The sequence below is a fragment of the Calypte anna genome, chromosome 13 (assembly GCF_003957555.1).
Source record: "Calypte anna isolate BGI_N300 chromosome 13, bCalAnn1_v1.p, whole genome shotgun sequence".
Taxonomy (NCBI): Eukaryota; Metazoa; Chordata; class Aves; order Apodiformes; family Trochilidae; genus Calypte; species Calypte anna.
This window is the reverse complement of record NC_044259.1, coordinates 2,743,611-2,762,593: the sequence shown is the minus strand read 5'-3', so window position 1 is coordinate 2,762,593 and position 18,983 is coordinate 2,743,611. Positions and strand designations below refer to the sequence as shown.

General features: G+C 56.7%; 2 protein-coding genes across 13 annotated transcripts in view; both read right to left on the bottom strand.

Moving 5' to 3' along the window:
- Positions 1-5,357, bottom strand: part of LOC103534782 (ankyrin repeat and KH domain-containing protein 1) — a 118,055-nt gene extending 112,698 nt beyond the window's left edge. For 9 of the 12 annotated variants that reach the window (XM_030459441.1, XM_030459440.1, XM_030459439.1 and 6 more), the window contains exon 1: positions 5,000-5,275. In XM_030459441.1, the coding sequence (XP_030315301.1) occupies positions 5,000-5,275 (276 nt within the window). Of the gene's footprint in view, positions 1-4,999 lie in introns of all 12 variants that reach the window. The other 3 variants (XM_030459449.1, XM_030459450.1, XM_030459438.1) reach the window with 2 other exon arrangements.
- Positions 5,358-6,053: 696 nt separating this feature from the next.
- On the bottom strand, positions 6,054-18,547 carry SLC4A9 (solute carrier family 4 member 9). The gene is made up of 20 exons (XM_030459395.1): positions 18,294-18,547; positions 16,406-16,566; positions 16,070-16,219; positions 15,900-15,961; positions 15,667-15,824; positions 14,820-14,907; positions 14,426-14,580; positions 13,767-13,883; positions 13,386-13,560; positions 13,003-13,136; positions 12,630-12,901; positions 11,945-12,000; positions 11,651-11,833; positions 11,418-11,531; positions 10,678-10,839; positions 10,318-10,496; positions 10,033-10,105; positions 7,742-7,810; positions 6,794-6,967; positions 6,054-6,425 (listed from the first exon to the last, which is right to left on the bottom strand). Exons 1-20 carry the CDS (start codon positions 18,545-18,547, stop codon positions 6,054-6,056), a joined length of 3,108 nt encoding a protein of 1,035 aa, XP_030315255.1.
- Positions 18,548-18,983: the final 436 nt, after the last annotated feature.

The window sequence follows — 18,983 nt, the reverse complement described above, 5'->3', positions numbered from 1 at the left end:
TTCAGTGATGTGGCTGCTGACAGTTTTAAAGCCCAGGCCAGATGTGTGCAGAGAAAGGAGCATCTTCATCTTCCCCTTCCCTCCACACCTACTCTTCTTCTGTTAAGTGAATGTCACAGGCATGGTTTGAGCTCCAAGCACAGGGCAGAGGTGCAAGAGCATCATCCAGCTGCCCTTCCAGCTGGATTTCAGGAGCCTCTGAGAGAAGGAGAGAGGAAAACTCTGCAGTATCAACCCCAGATGGGAGCAGCTGGGCAGCCCCAGTGTGAATCAGAAGACAAGAACTACTTCACCAGCTGTGCAGTCTGTCCTTCTGGTAATGCTCAAATGAAACCCTCCCCACACCTGCCCCACGCTGGAACAACTTGGCTGCTGAAACCTGTGTGCAAATTTGTAACTAAATATAGATGTTCTGCTAAATTTGATAAATCTCTCCTTACCAAGGGGTTGCACCACATGTTTATATAATTAAATAGCAGTATTTCACATCTTTACTTTCTACACACATTATTAGAAGACAGCTGCTGATAATTATTTGGGGTTGTATCCTCATCTGGCAGCTTGGAAAGTAAGAGTTCTGCAAGAAACTTTGGGAATCAGATGATTTTAAGTGTTATGGAATACTAAGTATTCCATAACTAAATAGATTGTGTCTAGCTGCCACAGGCCAGACTTTCAAAGTTACTGAGATACCTACCACAACTTTTCCAAGAATAGATGCCTAATCAGGATAGGAATAAATGACCAGTTCTGTGCTTCCTTTAGCCCAAAACTATTACCTCTTGATGCTTTCTAACCACTGAATAATTCTTGAAGAAAATTCTCCATTTTGTTTTCCCTCTTTCTGCCTCACCTTGGAAGAGCTGGTCAAAATAAGAGAAACATCAGTTGCAAAACTGAAACCTACATTTTCAGAGAAAAGTCTTTTCTGTCTAGAACCTACCTGAATTTGCATCAACTTTTTGAATTTCTATTCCTTACAGTGGATATTTATTTTTAATATATAAAAATAATAAAAAGTATCAGCATTAAACTAACCTGAGCAGACAGCCAGACTGTGTACACACAGCCCTGAAGCAGCAGTGCCATGTTAAGATGACTTTAACAGACCACACTGCCTATTTAAAACAAAACTACCCACGTCCTTACTCTGAATTCAAAACCCAGTTTAAAAATCAGGAGCCCTTGGATTTGGAGGGGAAGAGAGGAATGAAGCCACAGACCAAATTTCAAATGCCATTGGACTCTTAATTCTACAGATTGGAGGAGGGAGGTTATGTCTGATTTTTAACTATGCTTTATGTAAATATCCCCAGAGGCTTATGCAATAGGTAGAGGCTTAAGTAAGGGAAGCTGAGAGCCAAGGGGTGGGTGAGCTCCAGTTGCCACTGGAGGACTCCAAACCCCTGAATTACAGAACAGGAGAGACCTGCTACATTTCTATCCTCACTGCCAAAAGCCACTTACTGAACTGAGTTCCAAGCTCCTCTGGTACTTTTGTCAGCACAGCTGGCTTCTCCTACTTAATTTACAGCAGATCAGCAAAGTGCACAATCCTGTGAGCACCAACACTGCCAGATTTATCCCTTGCATCAATTTCTCTGTTTCTACAGCCCAGTTTTGGGAAGAACCTCTGTGCCCTGTGGCCAGAAGCCCTCAACTACCAAGGCCCCCATGGACTTCACACAGAAGCACTATTAATCACTGCCCTGCCAACAAGCCTTCACCTTGACCTACAGGCTTTACAACCAGTATGGAGGAGGCTGTTTCACACTCACACCTTTGGCACCTCACTAAATGCCAACAAAATTCACAAGGACTGCTAGGAATGCAGTTAAAATTACACCAAAATCTCACTCTAAACAAGCTGCAGGCTGTGTCCAAACCCTGCTCCAGCTCAAAAGGCAACCAAGCAACTATTTACACCAAGGTCAAAACCACCTCATCTCTCCAACTGCAAAGAGAAAGTTCCCCTGAACACCCAGGAATACCACAGCTTTCCTCTGGTTCACACAGAAAGAGCACAAAGCCTCCAGGCCTCATCCTTCCATGCCCAAAGGCAGCTGCTCCTAGGTGCATCTGATAATTTTAATTCTAGACAATATTCTATACAGCTGGATGGAAATTTCTCCTTGCAGACCTGACACAAGTCACTTATAGAGGGTCCATTCAGTCCCTGGTTTCTCAGCCAGCAGCCTGGTGACTGCCAGACATAGGCACTGAGCTAGGAGAACTCAAAGCTTTGGTTTTCCTCCCAGTTTTGTGAGGCAGGATAAATGCAGCACACTCTCTTCACCTGTAAAATGGGGACAGGACTCCCACTGTAAAGGGCTTGAAAATCTGATGTGAGAAATGCAATGTATTTTCAAAAGTTAGGCTAAAATATACTGTTCACTTCATTTTTTACATAAATACTTCACTGTACTCTTCATTTTCTGCTTCCCTGATGATTTTCTTAGCCACCTTATTCACCATTTTGACTAATCTCTTTATTTTAGCATATTATACTCAGACTAATGCAAGGATCCAAAACCTGAATACCACTGCAGACATACAGCAGAGCCAACAGAATATTGTACCATTATTTTTATTACTTCAGAAGTAGAGAGAAGAGGACAGATTAAGGCAGCAGCAAATGCTCACTTTATTTAAATTCTCCCTTCTAGTCCTCACTAATTCCACTTACTTGTAATAGCTAAAGGCATACACCCAAATCAGTGACTCATGGCACAAAACCACACTCCAAACAGCCACTGAGTTTTCAAAGCAGTGCTCTTCAAGAACTGCAATGTTCCAGCCCAGAAGTTTGTCTTTTCTTTGTTAAAAAATGGGAAACAAACAAAATAAAAACAAACAAACTGACAAAAAAACCCCAAACAAACAAAAAAAACCAAACAGTGGTAGGTTCTCCTTCAGTTCTCATAGGTACAGAAGAAAAAAAAATTGAAAATAAAAATTACACTCTTGTTTCTCCCAGCCATAGCCCAGTCTATAGGTGTGAGGCTCATCCTTCTCACCCTTGCTCCTTCCCCAGGTTACTCCCCACAACCAGAACTACAAGACAGAACTCCCAAGGCAATTACAACTTCTAGATTAGCCCAGCTCCTCTACATATGCTCTGGAAATTTCCAAGTGTTTTAATTCCAACTTTTTACTATTACATATTTTAAAGAAACCTTTTCCCAGGTTTCTCAAATGAGTAATTTTACATTTAACAGCCATTTGGGAACAATTTTTTTTTTTTTACCTCGATGCCAACCTCCCAGACAAATCATTTCTAATAGGCTGTCTTTCTTAATACTTGCTATTAGTCAAAGGACCAACAGAGTGTTTAGCAAACACCTTAGCTGTTCACATCCTTTAAATAATAGGGGAGGTTCAAAAGGGGTACATTTTCAATGCAGAACTCTGCTCATGTTGTAAAGAGCCACAAACTCTGATACAGCACTTTTCTCATCATTTCCAGGTTCTGGAACTACTGCTTTGTTTCTTCCAGGGTACATTAAAACGTGGCATAAAGGACACCCTAGAGAGCAGACACTCACAATTACTTGCAGCTTCTTCTCTCTACAGTAGGACTTGTAGCTCCCCAAAACAGTGATGGACTTGAAGAGATAATCCCATATCACACCTTCTGGACAGCAACCATGCAAGGAACACTCACACACTACTGCTCATCTGCCTCAACATCAGATTTTTAGTTTAGCTCAATCTCCTGCTGTTAACACAATTCCTAACTCAGCTTAGGGGGTCACAAAGTGCAAATCTGGTTCTGCAAGGCTTCATTTTTTTGTTCTGCCAAGACCTGTCAGTTTGGGTTCCAAGAGAGATGGACAAAAGAGTGGCATCAATGGAGGCAAGAAATTTAGGCACAGGAGGATGAATGCAGGCTGAATTCCATGTCAGAAATGTGGACACACACTGAAATACAAACTCCTGCCTCCCAAGGAACAAACTGTATGTATCACCATCATCTTCCTCCTGCAGAACCAGACAGAGCTCAAAGATACAGGAACTGCTACAAGTTTGCAAGTGCTAGCCACTTTCTCTTGCTTTCTACTAATACTACAGAAGGGCTACACTGTGATCTTCAGTCTTCTTTCTAAAAGAGGCAACTAAGGAAGTAAGATTCACTCTTTGGAGTAGGATGACTGGGCAGCAGAGACAGATAAAAGCCTTAATTTATCTTCTCTCCCTAGGCTACGTGAAGCAGTACCAGATGCAAGTTTACAGGCCCCAAAATGCTTCATCTGAGCTGGGATAAAAAGCTCCAGTCCCTCACCCACACCCTTCCCTTAAAGCTCTCGGCAGGTTTGGAAGATCAAAGGAAGACACCTCCATTATGCTCTTCCATTTCGTTCCGCGTGAAACATTTCCACGGCATGAAAAGTGAACATCAGGGATGTGTACGAGGAACTGAGGGGAGGCTGGGAGCCCCTCAGCATTCTCCCGGAGTCCAGTGCAACAATATCGGGGAGCAGAAGAGGATTTTATTTTCTACCGGGAGGAGGATTTCACCTCCCCCTCCCAACGCCACTCCTAGAGGTCAGGAGGCAGCAGCACGGGAGACATCTTCCTCCCCCTCTCGCAGGCAGAGAGGCAGCGGAGCAGCAGGCCGGTTCCTCCCGCCGCCGGGCCGCCCAGCCCCTTTCCCCGGGGCTCGGACCCCCCCCTGCTCCCCGGCCTCGGCAGAGCAGCAGCAGCTCCAGGCCCCGGGCCGCCGGGACCCCGCCCCCGCCGCTCCGGTGCGGCCGCTCACGCCCATGGCGGCGGGGAGGCCCGGGCCGGCGCGGGGCGGGGTGGGGTGGGAGGGGGCGAAGGGGGGTGCGGTGCGGCCCGCGACCCCCGCGCAGGGTGGGGTGGAAGCGGCGCCGAGCGCCCGTCTGGCGGCAGCGGCTCCGGGAGCGGCGGGAGGGAGGCGCCGGGCTCGGCCGCCAGCCGGGCCTGTCAGGAAGCGACGGAGGGGAGGAGGGCCGGGCCCGCCGGCGGGATCGCTCACCTCGGACACCTCGTCCTCGTCGCTGCCGGAGCCGCCGCCGCCCCCGCTCCGCAGCACGGCGGCCGCCAGCTTGAAATCGAGGGCGGCCTCGCCGGCCGCGGGCGCGCCAGGGCCTCCCGGCCCGCCGGGCCCGGCCTCCCCGAAGAGGCGCACGGCCCGCAAGCCCAGCGGGGAGGGCCCGGCCGCGGCGGGCGGCTCGGCGGCGGGCGGCGCCCGGGGAGCGACCGAGTCGATCTCCTCGTCGCCGACGGGGGCGGCGGTGCCGTCCGTGAGCATCGCGCTGATCCGGGGCCGCCGCGGCTCGCTGAGCCCTGCCGTCTCCGTCCCCTCACGGCACCGCAACAGCGCCACTAACTTCTCACACCCTACCCGGCCGCGGGCTTCGCCCCGCCCCCCCCGCCGCTCCGCCCGCGCTCATTGGGTGCGCTCGTCAGGCGGCGGCGCGCTATTGGGCGGCGCGCCCGCCACTCCGGGTGACGTCACGCGCTCCCAGCATGCTGCCCTGAGAGCGCACGCCGAGGCGGTTAGAGCCCGCCGCCCCGCCCCCTTGCCCCGGCGTCGCTTCCTGAACTTCCCGGAAGCTGATTGGCCGCCTCCGACGTCAGTCACGTCCCTCGCCGAGGCAGCGGGCGGCGATGGGGCGAGCGAGCTGTCAGTCAAAGCCCGTCCGGCAGCCGCGGGTTTCCATTGGTCCATCGGCACGTCACTCACCGCGCCTGGCGCCTGGCGCCACGCCATTGGCCCGTGTCCTCCCCGAGGGCCCTCCCCTTTCCATCCCCTCCGAAGAACTCGGTGGCGCTCAGCACAACCCGCAGGGACCGGGCGGGCACCGAGGCTGCGGACACCGGACGGACCCGACCCCTCCGCCGACACGTGGCCTCTGTCAGGGACGGGCCGGACCGGACCGGACCGGGGCCGCCGCAGGGAGGATGGGAGGGGGAGCGGGGAGTGTCGGGGGAGCGGGAGAGGGGAGATGTCCCCCCGGTGTCCCCGTGGTCCCGTGGTGCGATGGAGCGGCTTCTGCCCCGGCCCCTGCCCGCCCTCTCGTCCCGTCCTAGTTGACAGAGATGTTGATCTCCGGTCCTTGGCGCTGCATCAGCTCAGCCTGCGGGAGAAGGAAGAGGCGGGCACCGCTCCAGCTCCCGCGCCCACCCCGCAACCATTGCAGCAGCTCCCGGAGCCGCTGAGTGCCGGCACCGCAGCCCCCGGGGTCGGCACCGCAGCCCCCGGGATCGGTACCGCAGCCCCCGGGATCGGGTCCCGGAGCGTCACCCACCTCCTCGCCGTTCTTTTCCTTCTTCCTCCTGCCGGGCTCTGTCCCCTCCGCCTGCCTCCCGGCCGCGGGCACCGGGCCGTCCAGCCAGACCAGGTCGTGCGGGGAGAAAACGCGCTCCAGCCCCTTCCGCAGCCCCACCAGCCCCAGCAGCTGGGGACGGGGCCGAACGCGGGTCAGCACCGCACGGTGCGCGGGGCTGGGGGCTACTGAACGGGCAACGGGGTCCCTGTCACACCCCCCGTGTGTTCCCCCCCCCTATCCCTCCCGGTAATGTCACCTCTCCTGGCTTGATGTGACACCGCAGAGCAAGGACAGCCCCGCTGAGCCCAGCCCGGGAGGTGAAGGCTGGTGGCAAATCCATGCTGTGACCCTGCCAGCCCTCGGGGGTCTTCAGCACCCACCCACACCCCGACCTGCCAGGGCACCCCCACCCAGTGCAGCCCCAAGGGAAAAGGGTCCCTGGGGATCAGGGCAACACCCATCCCGGCCCCAGAGCAAGGTGAAAAGGGAGCTCGTACCATCACGGGGAAAAGGATGGCGGCTGCCGTGGACTTGAGGAGCCAGAGCAGGGCCAGGCAGAGGAGCTGGATGATGGTGAAGAGGTGGACACGGCGAAGGGGAACGTGGCGGAGGTAGATGAGGTCTGGCTGGTGCTTGGCTGGCATCAGGAGCAGCCTCACCCGGTCTGTCAGCTGCAACAAGGGGAGGGAGGCATGTGGGGCACACACCTCCACCTCCCAGGCTGCACTCCCCACGTCCCTCTTGGGGCTGGCACCATAGCTTTTCACCACTGCTTTTTGCAGTTCAGCCCTGCTGGCCACCAAGAGTGGTGCCTGGGCAAGTGAGTTTGTCTGTGAGACCAGATGTCCTGGTACCACCACTGACCCAGGCCAGGGGAGCACTTTCCAGGCAGACATCTAAAAGGGCTCAAGCTGGTCTTAAAGGGTTAATTTAATTCCCTTCCCTGCATGATGGAAGCTGCTGCTGCCTCTGTCAGGGTACAACCCCTGATTCCCCAAGCAGAGGGAGAGAGGGAGAGGTTTCCTAGCCTGAGAGCCAAAGCAGCATAATTGCAAGTAAAAGGTACAGTTTACAGGGGGAAAAAAGTGGGGAGATATTTCTGGAGTGAGGAGTTTTCCCCCCTCTGTGGGTGTCCCCAGGGAGGAGCAGAGCTGGCACATCAGTGGCAATGCCAGGACCAAAGGACCAGTAAGTCCCAGCTCTGCCTGATTGCCTGCTGGGAATGCCCCTGCCACTCTGAAAGCTTCCCAGACACTTCCTTTTCGTTTTCCTCTGCATCAGAAAGGTCCCTCTGTCCTTCCTTGACTTGGGCCTGGAGGGAGCAGACCCATTCTAGGCTGCACATCACAAATCCAAGCTCTGCTGCACAGTGAGAGCTGATACCAAGCAACCCCCCTCATCTCCAAACCAGCCGCAAACAGTACCCCCAGCCCAGTCCTGCTCACCTGGATGCTGTTCAGTGCTGCCACCCCCATGTGCAGGAAGACCCCGTAGAGCACTGGCATTGGGATGTGCTGCAAAACAGTGCAGTCAGGGCTCAGCAGTGTGAGACTCCCCCAGGGGCTTCACCTGCTCAGCATCTTCTGGTTAAAAGCCTACACAGGTGGCTGCAGCTATTGCTTCCTTCATTTCCAACAGCCCAGATTCATTTCATGCCTTTTTGCTTATCTTTGAGGGCTTTAAAGCACAAATAAGCTACAAGGCTCTTTGCTGTCTTCAGAGTGGGGAAAATTGCACTGATTTTCTTCCTCTGTTTTCCAGTACATAGTGGGAGCCATCCAGGCTGGAGATGGAGAACAGGATACCAAGCTACTTGGAGATATGGCTTCTGGCTCAGGATCTATTAATGAATGCCAGGGGATCCTGCCTTCCCACCACACCTTTTGCCTTTTTACCTCCTCCTCTGCATCCCTAAAGTGCCTCCTGCCCACTGGGTCACTCAACAGAGTTTCCTTTTCTCCCAAGCCCAGGAAGTCAGGGAAGAAGACAGGAGTCACTTGGTGTGCTCCATGAAGCCCTCAGACCTCCTGGGGCTGCCTGGGAGGCTGCATTGGTCCATGCTACCCCTGAGGGAGGGAACTGAGAGTTCTGGGGATGCTGCAGCTCTGGAAAGTATAAAGAGTTGTAAAGTATAAAGAGAGATGGGGCTAAGCATGAAGGATCTGGGGCTGGGGAGGAAAGAATTGCCCTAAGAGAGGCTCCCAAAGCCAGCAAACACCCTTCAATGCCCTGTATCTCACCACATGCCACAAACAGAGAGGGAAGACCAGGCAGGATTGGTCTCTGGTTTCTCCAGCACAAAATCCCACAGAGATTGGGTTGAAAGGAACATCCACAGAACACCATGGGCTGGGGCATCTTCCATGAGACCCATCCAACCTGGCCTTGTACATTTTTGAGATGTAGCATGGGAAACTTCTTTGGGCAACCTGTCCCAGTGTGGTAAAACATTTCCTTCCTATGCCCAACCTAACCCTCTCCTCTTCAGGATAAAAAAAAAAACCATTGCCCCTTGTCCCATCACAACAGACCCTGCAGAAAATTCTCTCTCCCCCTTTCTCCTGAGCCCCTTCCCATACTGCAGTGCCTCAGCACAGCCCCCCCAGAGCTGTCTCCTCTCCAACTGAGCACCTCCAGCTCTCTTGGCCTCTCTCCATCACAGAGCTGTCCCAGCCCTCAGACCATTCCTGTGTCCATCTCCCCTGGACATCTCCTCCCACAGCTCCAGGGTTCTCGTGCTGGGGACCCCAGAGCAGGACACAGAGCCCCAGAGGGGTCTCAGGAGAGCAGAGCAGGGGGGACAATCCCTTCTTCACCCTGCTGGTGAAGGAGCCCAGGATGCAGATGGCTTTCTGGGTTGTAAGGACACAGTGCCAGCTCATCTCCCATTTTTCACCCACCAGTGTCCCCCAACCCTTCTGCCCAGGGCTGCTCTCAATCTGTTCATCCTTCAGCCTGCATTGACACTGAGGGTTTGCCCCCACCCAGCTGCAGGACCTTGCACCTTGGCCTTGCTGAACCTTCATGAGGTTCTCCAAGGTTCCCCTGGATGCCATCCCTTCCCTTGGGATGTCAACTGCACCCCTCAAGCTGGTGTCATCTGTGAGTGTGCTGAGGGTTCACTCCATCCCACTGTCTGTGTCCTTGATGAAGATGCAGCAGCATTCTCTGCAGTACTATCCATCCCAGTAAGGACCCTTGAAAGACACCACTCCTACTGATTTCCATGGGGACTCTGAGCCACTGTCCAGCGCTTTGGACATGGCCATCCAGTCAGCCCCTAATCCAACTGACATCCATCCATCAATCTCATAACTTCCCAGTTTTGACACAAGAATGTTGTGGGGGACCATATCAAAGTCTTTACAAGGCCATCTTCTGAGGTGAGGACAGGTGGAGGAAAATGGAGCTTCTGCCTGACCCTACCTAACCCAGATGTGGCTTGGTGAGATTGTCTCATGTGGGAGGCTCATGTGGCCAGGCTCAGGTGGTGGCATTGGTGGGGTGTGTTTGGGGACAGGAGGGGAACCTGGTGGCCACTGGAGGATGGCAGCTGTCATGGGGCAGTGTCCTGGAGTGCCAGCTACTCTGTGCCACTGGTCATTTCCACACAGCACACACCTCCCTGGGCTTTCCATCATGGTGAGATGGTGGGGTTAGGAACCTCTCAGCTTTGCAGGACGTGGCTACCCCCTGCCTTGAAAAAGAGGCCAAACCCAGCAGACAGGATCCCTACCTTGAGGACAGGAGCCATGAAGATGGAGACCCCAGTCAGGATGAAGACAGCCAGACCAGTCAGGCGCTGCTCCCTGTGGGTGGCAGTGCCAGGGTCAGGGGTGTCCCAGCCCCTCTGGAGAGCCCCCTGCCCTCCCTGCCCTTCCTCTTCTCAGCTTTGGTGGCCACAGGGACCACTGGCATGCCCAGGGAGACAGAAGCAGCTGCAGAGCTGGGCATGTCCCTGTCTCCTGTATGCAGAGCCACAGAGATGGGGTCCCCAGGGGGGTCTGGGTGTGCTGTGTACCTGATGCCCAGGAACTCAGGATGCTCTCCAGGGGCTGAGGTTGCACTCTCCTTCCTCAGGCTCTCCATGTGTGCCAGGGAGATGACAGTGGCCGAGACGTACCAGGGGAGGCCAGTGGCAGAGGTGACAACCATCAGGAGGGAGACACAGAGGAGATCCAGGTGAAAGCCTGCTCCTTTCTGCAGTGGGAGAGGCAGTGCTGGGGCTGAGCCATCTCCCTGGCAGCACCAGAGGGGCAGCAGTGGAGTTATCCCACCTTCCTGGCCCATTCAGGGTACCCCTGTGACTCCCTGGCCCAAAGGGGCCACCCAAGACCTGAGTCCTCCTCATTGTCCTGCCTGTTCCCTGTCACCAACTCACTTGCAGCTTGTACTCCCTGCGGTTGAGGATGACGGCTGTGATCTGCTGGTCCATGAAAATGAGGATGGTGACAAGGACAGCGGGCACAGCAGACACCAGGCAGACCCACCATGGGTTGACTCCAAAGGGGAAGATGATCCAGCCCCGTGCTGGGTTTGTGGGCTGCAAAAAGCAGAAAGGTCACAGCAGCTGCCACCTGCCTGTGGGGTCTGCAGCACGGCTGGGTGACAGGACCACTCCTGGATGACCAGGCTGTGTGCCCAGGGGTGCCCCACCTAGAGAGAGGAAGAGCATCCTCTCTCATCCTGGGGATGCTCCTGGGCAGAGCAACCCACCAGCCCCCCACGAGGACCCCCTGGCTGTGGCAGAGCAGGGGGTTGGTTGCTTCTGGGCATCACAAGTGAGTGGAAGGAGCAGCACCAGGTGCTGATGATGGCAAAGCCAAGGACGTGGCAGTGAGCATGGGCTGCTCTGAGGTGCTGCCAACCCCGCTCCACACCCAGGGTGGGGAGCCCAAGCCCAGACTTGAGCTCGTGGCTCTCAGTGTGGGGTGAGCTGTAGCATGACGTGGTTCCCCAGGGACAGAGCCAGGTTATTTACAGACTGTGGGATCAGCTGGGGTTCAACCCCTCCTTGTTTGCTGGGGTGCAGCCCACAGCCCTGTAGGGCTGGAGCCAGTGGCAGAAAGGAGAGGAGCTTGGGGGCTTCTGAAAGGGCCCGGATCCAGTCCCAACCAGCACCTCCAACTTGCTGGGGACAAGGAGCTTGGGGGTCTCGAGTCCCAGGGTGGCATCAGCAGCACAGGAGGCCAGGATGGCCAGGATGATGGCAAAGTCACACACCAGCTTCCGCACCTGCGGAGGGAGAAGGTTTGTCCCGGGCTGGCCCGGGCAGGGTGCTGCCCCGGGAGCACCCAGAGCCTTCCTCAGAGCAGGGGGATGGGTGGCTCTGGGTGCTGCTGGAGGATGCTGACCCCTGCAGGGAAGTAGCGGCTGCTCCTGAAGCGCTTGAGCGTGGTGCAGGAGAGGAAGGTGCCCCCGAAGAGCAGGAAGGAGATGAGGGTGACATCGGGCACGTACTGGCAGCTGGTCCCCAGAAGGTGCCCACCTTGACCCAGACACTGGGTCCTGCTCAGCCCAGCTGGAGCATCGGGAGCCTGCAGGGAGAGGGCAGGATGGGTGGAGGGGTCACAGCTCAGAGGTCCCAGCTCAGGGGTCCCAGCTCAGGGCTCACAGCTTCCCCCAGCACTGAGGGGCAGGGTCTGTACCTGCTGGGAGGCCAGGGCTGAGGGCAGCACTGTGTCATTCCCTCTGGAGCTGTGACCTGCAAGAGGAGGGAGGGTCAGGGTGCCAGCACCATGGGGATACTCCCTCAGGGATGGATGGGATTGTGCTGCCTTTGGGGGGACTCCCTGGGTTCTCCTCAAGGGCTTGGGATACTGGATGGCACCTCACAGGATCTGTAAGGTCCTGGGCATTACCGAGGGGTTATAGCCCTATGAAGAACTTGGCTGAAGTCAGGAGGCACCACTGGCCCCAGGCTGTGCCCTGTCCCGATGCTTTTGGTGCATATCGTGGGTCCCTTTTGCCAGGACCAGCATGGACATGGCTTTAGGTCTCAGGAAACTCTCTCTGATTGACAGACTGGGCTAGAAACAGCAGCACAAAGCCAGCCAGGTGTTCACCTCCAGCCCCTCGCATCTCCCATCCCAGAACCACAGGAACTGGGCCCAGTCTTGCCCCCACTACTGCCTTTCCCAGTGCCTGGGGAGCTCTGGGTGACAGGGACAGATGGACAGACAGCATGGAGAGGAGGGGAGGAAGGTGCCAGTGTTGTCAGGCAGGCAAGGATGGGATTGATCTGGCACCTCTCCAGCTGGGCAGTGGAGTGCCAGGGGGGTCCTGGGGCAGCTCCCCCTCCTCCCCATCCTCTCTGAAGCTGATTGGGCTCACCAGGACCAGACAAGTTGCAGACACAGCTGTAGAAAGTGACGTTGTCCAGCCGGTACTGCCAGTTGATGGGGAAGGCATCTGCCAGGCTCAGCATCTTCTTCAGAGAGTCATAGATGAATATCAGGCTGATGAGGGCACAGAAGCCTTCCTCGGTGAAGCGGGTGAAGTACCTCACCAGGTGACTGGCCTCAGTGGCCACCAACACCACTCCAAAAAAGGCCACCCAGAGCCCGATCCAGAGGCGAAACTCCAGGTAGTCCAGGCTGTGGTCCCTGGTGGGAAGGGTGACCCAAAATCTCGTCAATGCCACCTGCCTGGCGTGCTGGTGAGCCATGGTCCAGCCAGGGGACAGTGTCCTGGGGAAGGTACCCACTGGCTGAAGGAGAAGAGAAGGCGCTCGAAGACCAGCACAGGGCCAGTGCTGCTCAGGATGGTGAGGGGCTGGCCAGAAAAGAGACAAAAGATGGAGCCGGCAAAGGCAGTTCCCAGGAAGCTCTCCAGCACCCCCTGAAATGCAGAGAAGAAATGAAAGGGGCAGGCACGTGGCAAGGACAGGGGTGTCCAGGTCTGCCCTCCCACAGCTCCCCTGCTCAGGGACTGCAGAGCCCGGGGAAGCAGAGGGACTTGGATGATGCTCAGAGTACCCCGGGGGCACCTCTGTCTCCCTGAGCATGGGTGGGAGGTGGGTGGGCACCCAGGAGACCTGCAGGCCGGGCCCCGTGGGGTTGGTGCAGGGCACTCCATGCCCACACCAACCTGCATGTTGGCTGTTGCATCTCCCAACATGCCCCCAAAGGTGATGGCATTGGTGACAGTGGCCAGGTAGATGTAGAGCACTGCTGAGAGGCACTGGGGGTGAAGGGCATCTGAGAAGTCACTGCAATACCATGGTGCCTTCCTCCGGATGTCCCGCAGCAGCCCTCCAAACAGCCTGGGGCAGCAGAGGAAGAGCTCAGAGCAGCCCCCCCAGCCCTCTTTGAGAGAGCTGCAAGGCAGTGGATGCTCCCTTCTCCAGGAAACACCAGCCCAGAGGGGTTTGGACATGGTGGTCCCGTGGCTCTGGGGAGAGCCAGCTCTGTGCCCTGAATTCAGCATCCCTCAGCACCTCCCAGCACCATCATCCTCCCAGTCACCCACCTGCCTGTCCTCTCCAGCTCCTCCCCAGGGCATGGATGCCTCAGGCTGGATCTGTCCTGAGCTGCTGCCACATCCCCATGGCCATCAGACTGCTGATCTGGAGGGTGTGTGGTGGCCCTGAGGCAGAGCAGAGCCTGAGCTCACAGGCTTCAAGTTGGAGCCCATAGAACCCAGATGCATCTGGGGAACCCTGTGAGGGGACTGGGAGGATGAGGAGGGGACAGGGGTGCAAGCAGGGCTGAGGGGACCTTGTGTGTCTCCTATAATAAGGATGAGGAGAAAGATGAGGAAGAGGACGAGACATGGGGGTTTGAACAAGATCTTCAGAAGTCCCTTCCAACCCAACCACCATCTCCTTCAGGGAGCCCTAGGGCCAGCCCAAGTGGAACCAGTTTGAGTGAAGGAGCTGGACAGAACTGGGGGTGTCTTGCTTGGAGGATGTTCCACACGAGTGCTGAAACCCATCATTTTCAGCAGCTCCTGCCAGAAGGGCAGGCACATGGGATGGCTTTGCTATGCCCTGACAAGGGGGGACAGCAGAAGGGACAGCAGTGGGGATCAGAGGGGCTTGACTGGGAGGAGATTTCCATGCTGCAAACAGAGGTCTCCATCTGGGAGCTCACAGAGGGGAGGCAGTGGGCACTCTGCCTCCATCCTACCTCCTGTGCCGGGACAGCAGACAGCTTGGGGGAGGAATTCGGACACTGGGATCCCATTTCCCAGGAGGAAGCACAGTCACCTCATCCAGGAAGGCCTCCATCCCTGCGATGAGGTCCTCTTGGTGCTCAGCACCCCGGGCAACCCCTTGGAAGAGCTGCAGGGAGATGCCATGGTTCAGCCATCCTATCCCTGTGCTCAGCTGCTTGGACACCCCCCCTCCCAGTCTGCAATTGTCACTGGGAAAGGCACCCACCCACTTCATTGATATGGGCATCTCCAGGGCAAGGGAGGCCACAAGCTCACCCTATTCTGTGTCCCTCCCCCAGCTCCAGCCTGCAGAGGAGAGGAGCCCTGGTGTCCTCATCCCACGCATGGGTGCTGCAGCAGCCTCACCTCATCCATCAGCAGCATGGCCATGGCCCTGCCAACCTCATGACAGGCTTTCACTTTGGTTTGGGGACCCAGCAGAATGAAGAGGAACCTGGGGGTAAGAGAGCACATCTCCTGAGCATCCCTCTGCTCCCTGGGGGATGCTTGTCCCAAAAGGCACCAATGGTGCTGCAGGGATGCTGGGGGCTGAGCAGGCTCAGGGGGCTGCTCTCACTCTGAGCAGGGCATTGGGGCAGACAGACTGCATTGAAGAACAGGAGGTGGATGATGTCCTGCTCCAACACGGAGGGCGGGTGTTCTGGGCAGAGTGACCAGGAGGTGGCAATGTCCCCCCTGATCCCTGCCTGCCTCCTCCGCATGCTCCCTGAGAATTTCCCCAGCTCAAGGGCACAGGGACCATTTCCTCTCACACCTTGGGATGATGAATTCCTCAGCCACGGAGGAACAGGTCCTGCCCTGCTCCTTCCACCCTGAGCCAAAAGGGCCGCAGGAGCCACCCCATTGCTCAGGAGAAGATCGCGGGAGGGCAGGAGGCTCTGGAAAACCTGGGTCCCCTCTCCCAGCCATCAGCCCCCGTGGACGTGGAGAGCATCCAGACCCTCCGAAGGAAGACACTGAATGCAGAGCCCGGGTGGAGGTATCCCAAGGGATGTCCCTGTGAGGCTGCCCAACTCTTAGCCCATCCCGGGATGCTCCTAAGGAGCTGAGGAAAGCAGGAGGGGAAGAGGCAAGCCAGAGTTCTGGAGCTTCATGTGGGTGCTTTTGCCAAACAAAACCTGGTCCTGTGTGGGAAGGAGCAGGGAGACATGGATGGAGGAGTCAGAGGGATATCAGCCATGCCCTTCTTTACCTGCTGGGGAGACAGACTTCAGCTAGGGAGCCAAGGACCACCCCTCTCCTGAGGCGGATGAAGGCACTGAAGGGTTTCTCCAGGAATTCCACTTCACCAGTGGCAATGTGGGCTGCCTCAGTCCCCGGCAGGATCTTCTTGTTAAATCTGTTTCTCAGCTGAAAGGAAAGGAGTACAGCAACTGAGAACTTTGGTGCAGCAGCTTCCCCCATCTCAGCTCCATCCTGCCTTACCTGCTCCCTAAGAGGTGTTTCAGAGACCTGGGCTTCAGGCTCAGAGCAGCTTTTGGCCTTCCCTGCAAGGAAATGGAGCAAGCAGCAAAGTGATGTGTTAGGTGGCACGGAGAGGCTGGAAGTCCCAGGGTGCCCCTGGGGATGGCTGTGGCACTGGAAGCTGTTCCTACCTTGGCAGGGAGATAGACTGAGCTGGGTGAGGACCTGCAGCAGGGATGTGGTGGGCTGATGCTGTGGCTGGAGGAGCAGGAGGGCTGCCAGGCTCTGCCTCAGCTCAGGCTGCATCTCTGCTTCCTCAGGCTGCCTGGAAAGCACTTTGTCTGCAAGAGGGATGGGGACAGCCCTGAGTCACTGCCCAGGGAAAGGCCACTTTGCTGGAGCAGTAGACGGACACCCCAGGTACTTGGCTCTCGTGTCAGGGCTTTTATATAGGGACCTCCTGCTGGCCTGGTTCCTCTCCGGTGGCCATCCCATCCCAGGGGGTGACCTTTGCATTTCCCACATACCAATTATTTCCCTGAAACTGGAGGCATCCAGATCCAGGAGCACCGTCCCCTTCTCCAGGAATGTTCTCAGCTGGAAGAAGCTGTGCAGGGATGTGACTGGGATGTGGGGTGCACTCCAGCGCTCCCCACCATCCTCCACCTTCTCCTCGAACTTCATCCACCTGCCCGGGGAGATGTGGAGGGTCAGTGGTAGAGCAGTTCTCTGGATTCTGCCAGCATTGGAAGCTGGAGCTTGGAACCAGCTTGGAGCTTAGCATGAGGCTGGCAGGAGCAGGGAGGGGTTGGGGTGGATGGGTTTTGGGGGGGCTGCAGTGGATTTGTGAAGCAAAAACAAGTGAGCACCCCCAGCAGTCATTCCCCACTCCTGCTGACCCACACCTCACTCTGAGCTCCTGATCAGGGGGATTTTTCCAGTCAGGAGATCCCAGAGAATTTGGGTTTGAGGGGACCTTCAGAGACCACCTAGTCCAACCTCCCTGCTGTGGGCAGGGATATCTGCAGCAGGTCAGGATGCTTCAAGCCCCATCCAACCTGGCCCTGAGCACTTACAGGGATGGGGCAGCCACAGCTTCTCTGGGCAACCTGTCCCAGTGTGGTAAAACATTTTCTTCCTATGCCCAACCTAACCCTCTCCTCTCCAGGTTCAAAAAAAACCACTGCCCCGTGTCCCATCACAACAGATCCTGCAGAAAAGTCTCTCTCCCCCTTTCTCCTGAGCCCCTTCCCATACTGCAGTGCCTCAGCACAGCCCCCCCAGAGCTGTCTCCTCTCCAGGCTGAGCACCTCCAGCTCTCTTGGCCTCTCTCCATCACAGAGCTGTCCCAGCCCTCAGACCATTCCTGTGTCCATCTCCCCTGGACATCTCCTCCCACAGCTCCAGGGTTCTCGTGCTGGGGACCCCAGAGCAGGACACAGAGCCCCAGAGGGGTCTCAGGAGAGCAGAGCAGGGGGGGACAGCCCTTTCCTTGCCCTGCTGGCCATGCTGCTGGTGAAGCAGCCCAGGATGCAGTTGGCTTTCTGGGCTAATCACACAGTGCCAGCTCATCTCCCATCTGTCACCCACCAGTGTCCCCCAACCCTTCTCCCCAGGGCTGCTCCCAACCCACCTCTCCCCAGCCTGTGCCCCACCATTGGCAGCACTCGCTGAAGTCCACACAGAAGTGTCTTCAGCTCTTTGCCACACTCAGGCAGTGCCAAATATTTTAAATCCAGGCACAGACAGAGCTTCCCTTTGTCCCCATGGGTGGGCACACTGCTGCGGGGTGGCCCAGCATGCAGCTGGAGCAGAGTGTGCCCCAGCTGAGCAGGTCCTGAAAGGGGGACAGTGGGCCTGGGAAAAGGGGTCTAGGGGCTGGAGAGAGCTGCTACAGCCTGCTGGCTTTGCCCCCCAGACTCCTGGGGCAGATCCATAGCTGTCCCCACACCCCTGTGGTCCATTTCCCTGTGTGGGGCACGGGGACATCCCAGCCATGCTCCTGCCCTATATGAGCACCCAGCTGGTCCCAGCTTCTCCCTGTTTAGCCCCATTGTCCCCAGTTCATCCCACCCTGACATCCTCCACTGGTCACCTAATGAAATGTGCTGGGCAGCTTGATCTGGATAGTGTCAAAGCACTGTCCCAGCCCTGGTGCAGCTGCTGGAGCCTGGGAGAGGCAGGGGAAGCAGGAGCAGAAGCAAGGTCACTACCCAAGCCCTGATGGACCCACAGCCCTCTCCTGTGACAAAAGTCACCCTAAGCTGGGCAGAGGCAGAGGGCAACCAGCAGCCCTGCTCTGGGGCTGAGCCTGATGAACCACCAGCCTTGGGAGATGCCATGAGCTTCCTCAGAGCTGGGCTTTTGAAGGCTGAACCTCCCAAAGCATCCCAGGGCAGGTGCATGGGTGCCTACCTGGCCATCTCTCTCCACTCCAGGCCTGCTGGGGTGCTTAGGAGCTGGTTGAGCTGGATGAAGAGCACTGGGCAGCTGGTGTCCCCCACCTCCTCCTGCTGCAGGGCAGCTGCTGGGACCATCCTGGAGGGGATGATGCTGCAGCCAAAGGCCCGGGAAGGAGCTTCAGTGTTTGTCCCTTTGGATCTGGGCTCTGAGCAGGCATCTGCTGCCTGGAGAGCTGTGCTGGCTGCTCCAGGCATGGGGGCTTGCATGGCCACCAGCAGCCACAGGCATGGGCTACCCCCCAGAGATGCCAGCACTGACAGGAGCCCACACATCCTGCACCTTATAAAAGCTGTGAACCAGTTTAAACTTGCCACAAACCAATACATGGGAGCTGAGCCTAAAACAATGACCTCAAAACACTGGGGCCAGCCCCGTGGGTCCCAGCAGGGTTAGCTTCCCACCCACCCCTGGCCACACACCTGGGCCTCCTCCTGGTGTCCTGAGTGGGCAAAGCCACTCAGGTGCTTTTAGGGGAGCAGGGTGTTCCCAAACCCTCCTGCACACCTCATGGCTTTGGTGAGGGGACAGCCCTGGAGACGTGGTGGCCGTGCCAATGCTGGGGTGGTGTGGCCATGGCAGGAGGGGGGGCAGAGCCCCACGGCACAATTCCCAGGAAAGGGGATGTGGAGATGTGTGCTGGGG

Excerpts from the sequence above, each read along its gene's own strand:
- SLC4A9 (XM_030459395.1), bottom strand. The coding sequence starts at position 18,547 with ATGCAAGCCCCCATGCCTGGAGCAGCCAGCACAGCTCTCCAGGCAGCA. Across the intron at positions 15,825-15,899 it reads AAACACCTCTTAGGGAGCAG|CTGAGAAACAGATTTAACAA; the intron begins GTAAGGCAGGAT and ends CTTTCCTTTCAG. Across the intron at positions 10,497-10,677 it reads GCAGGGAGTACAAGCTGCAA|AAAGGAGCAGGCTTTCACCT; the intron begins GTGAGTTGGTGA and ends CTCCCACTGCAG.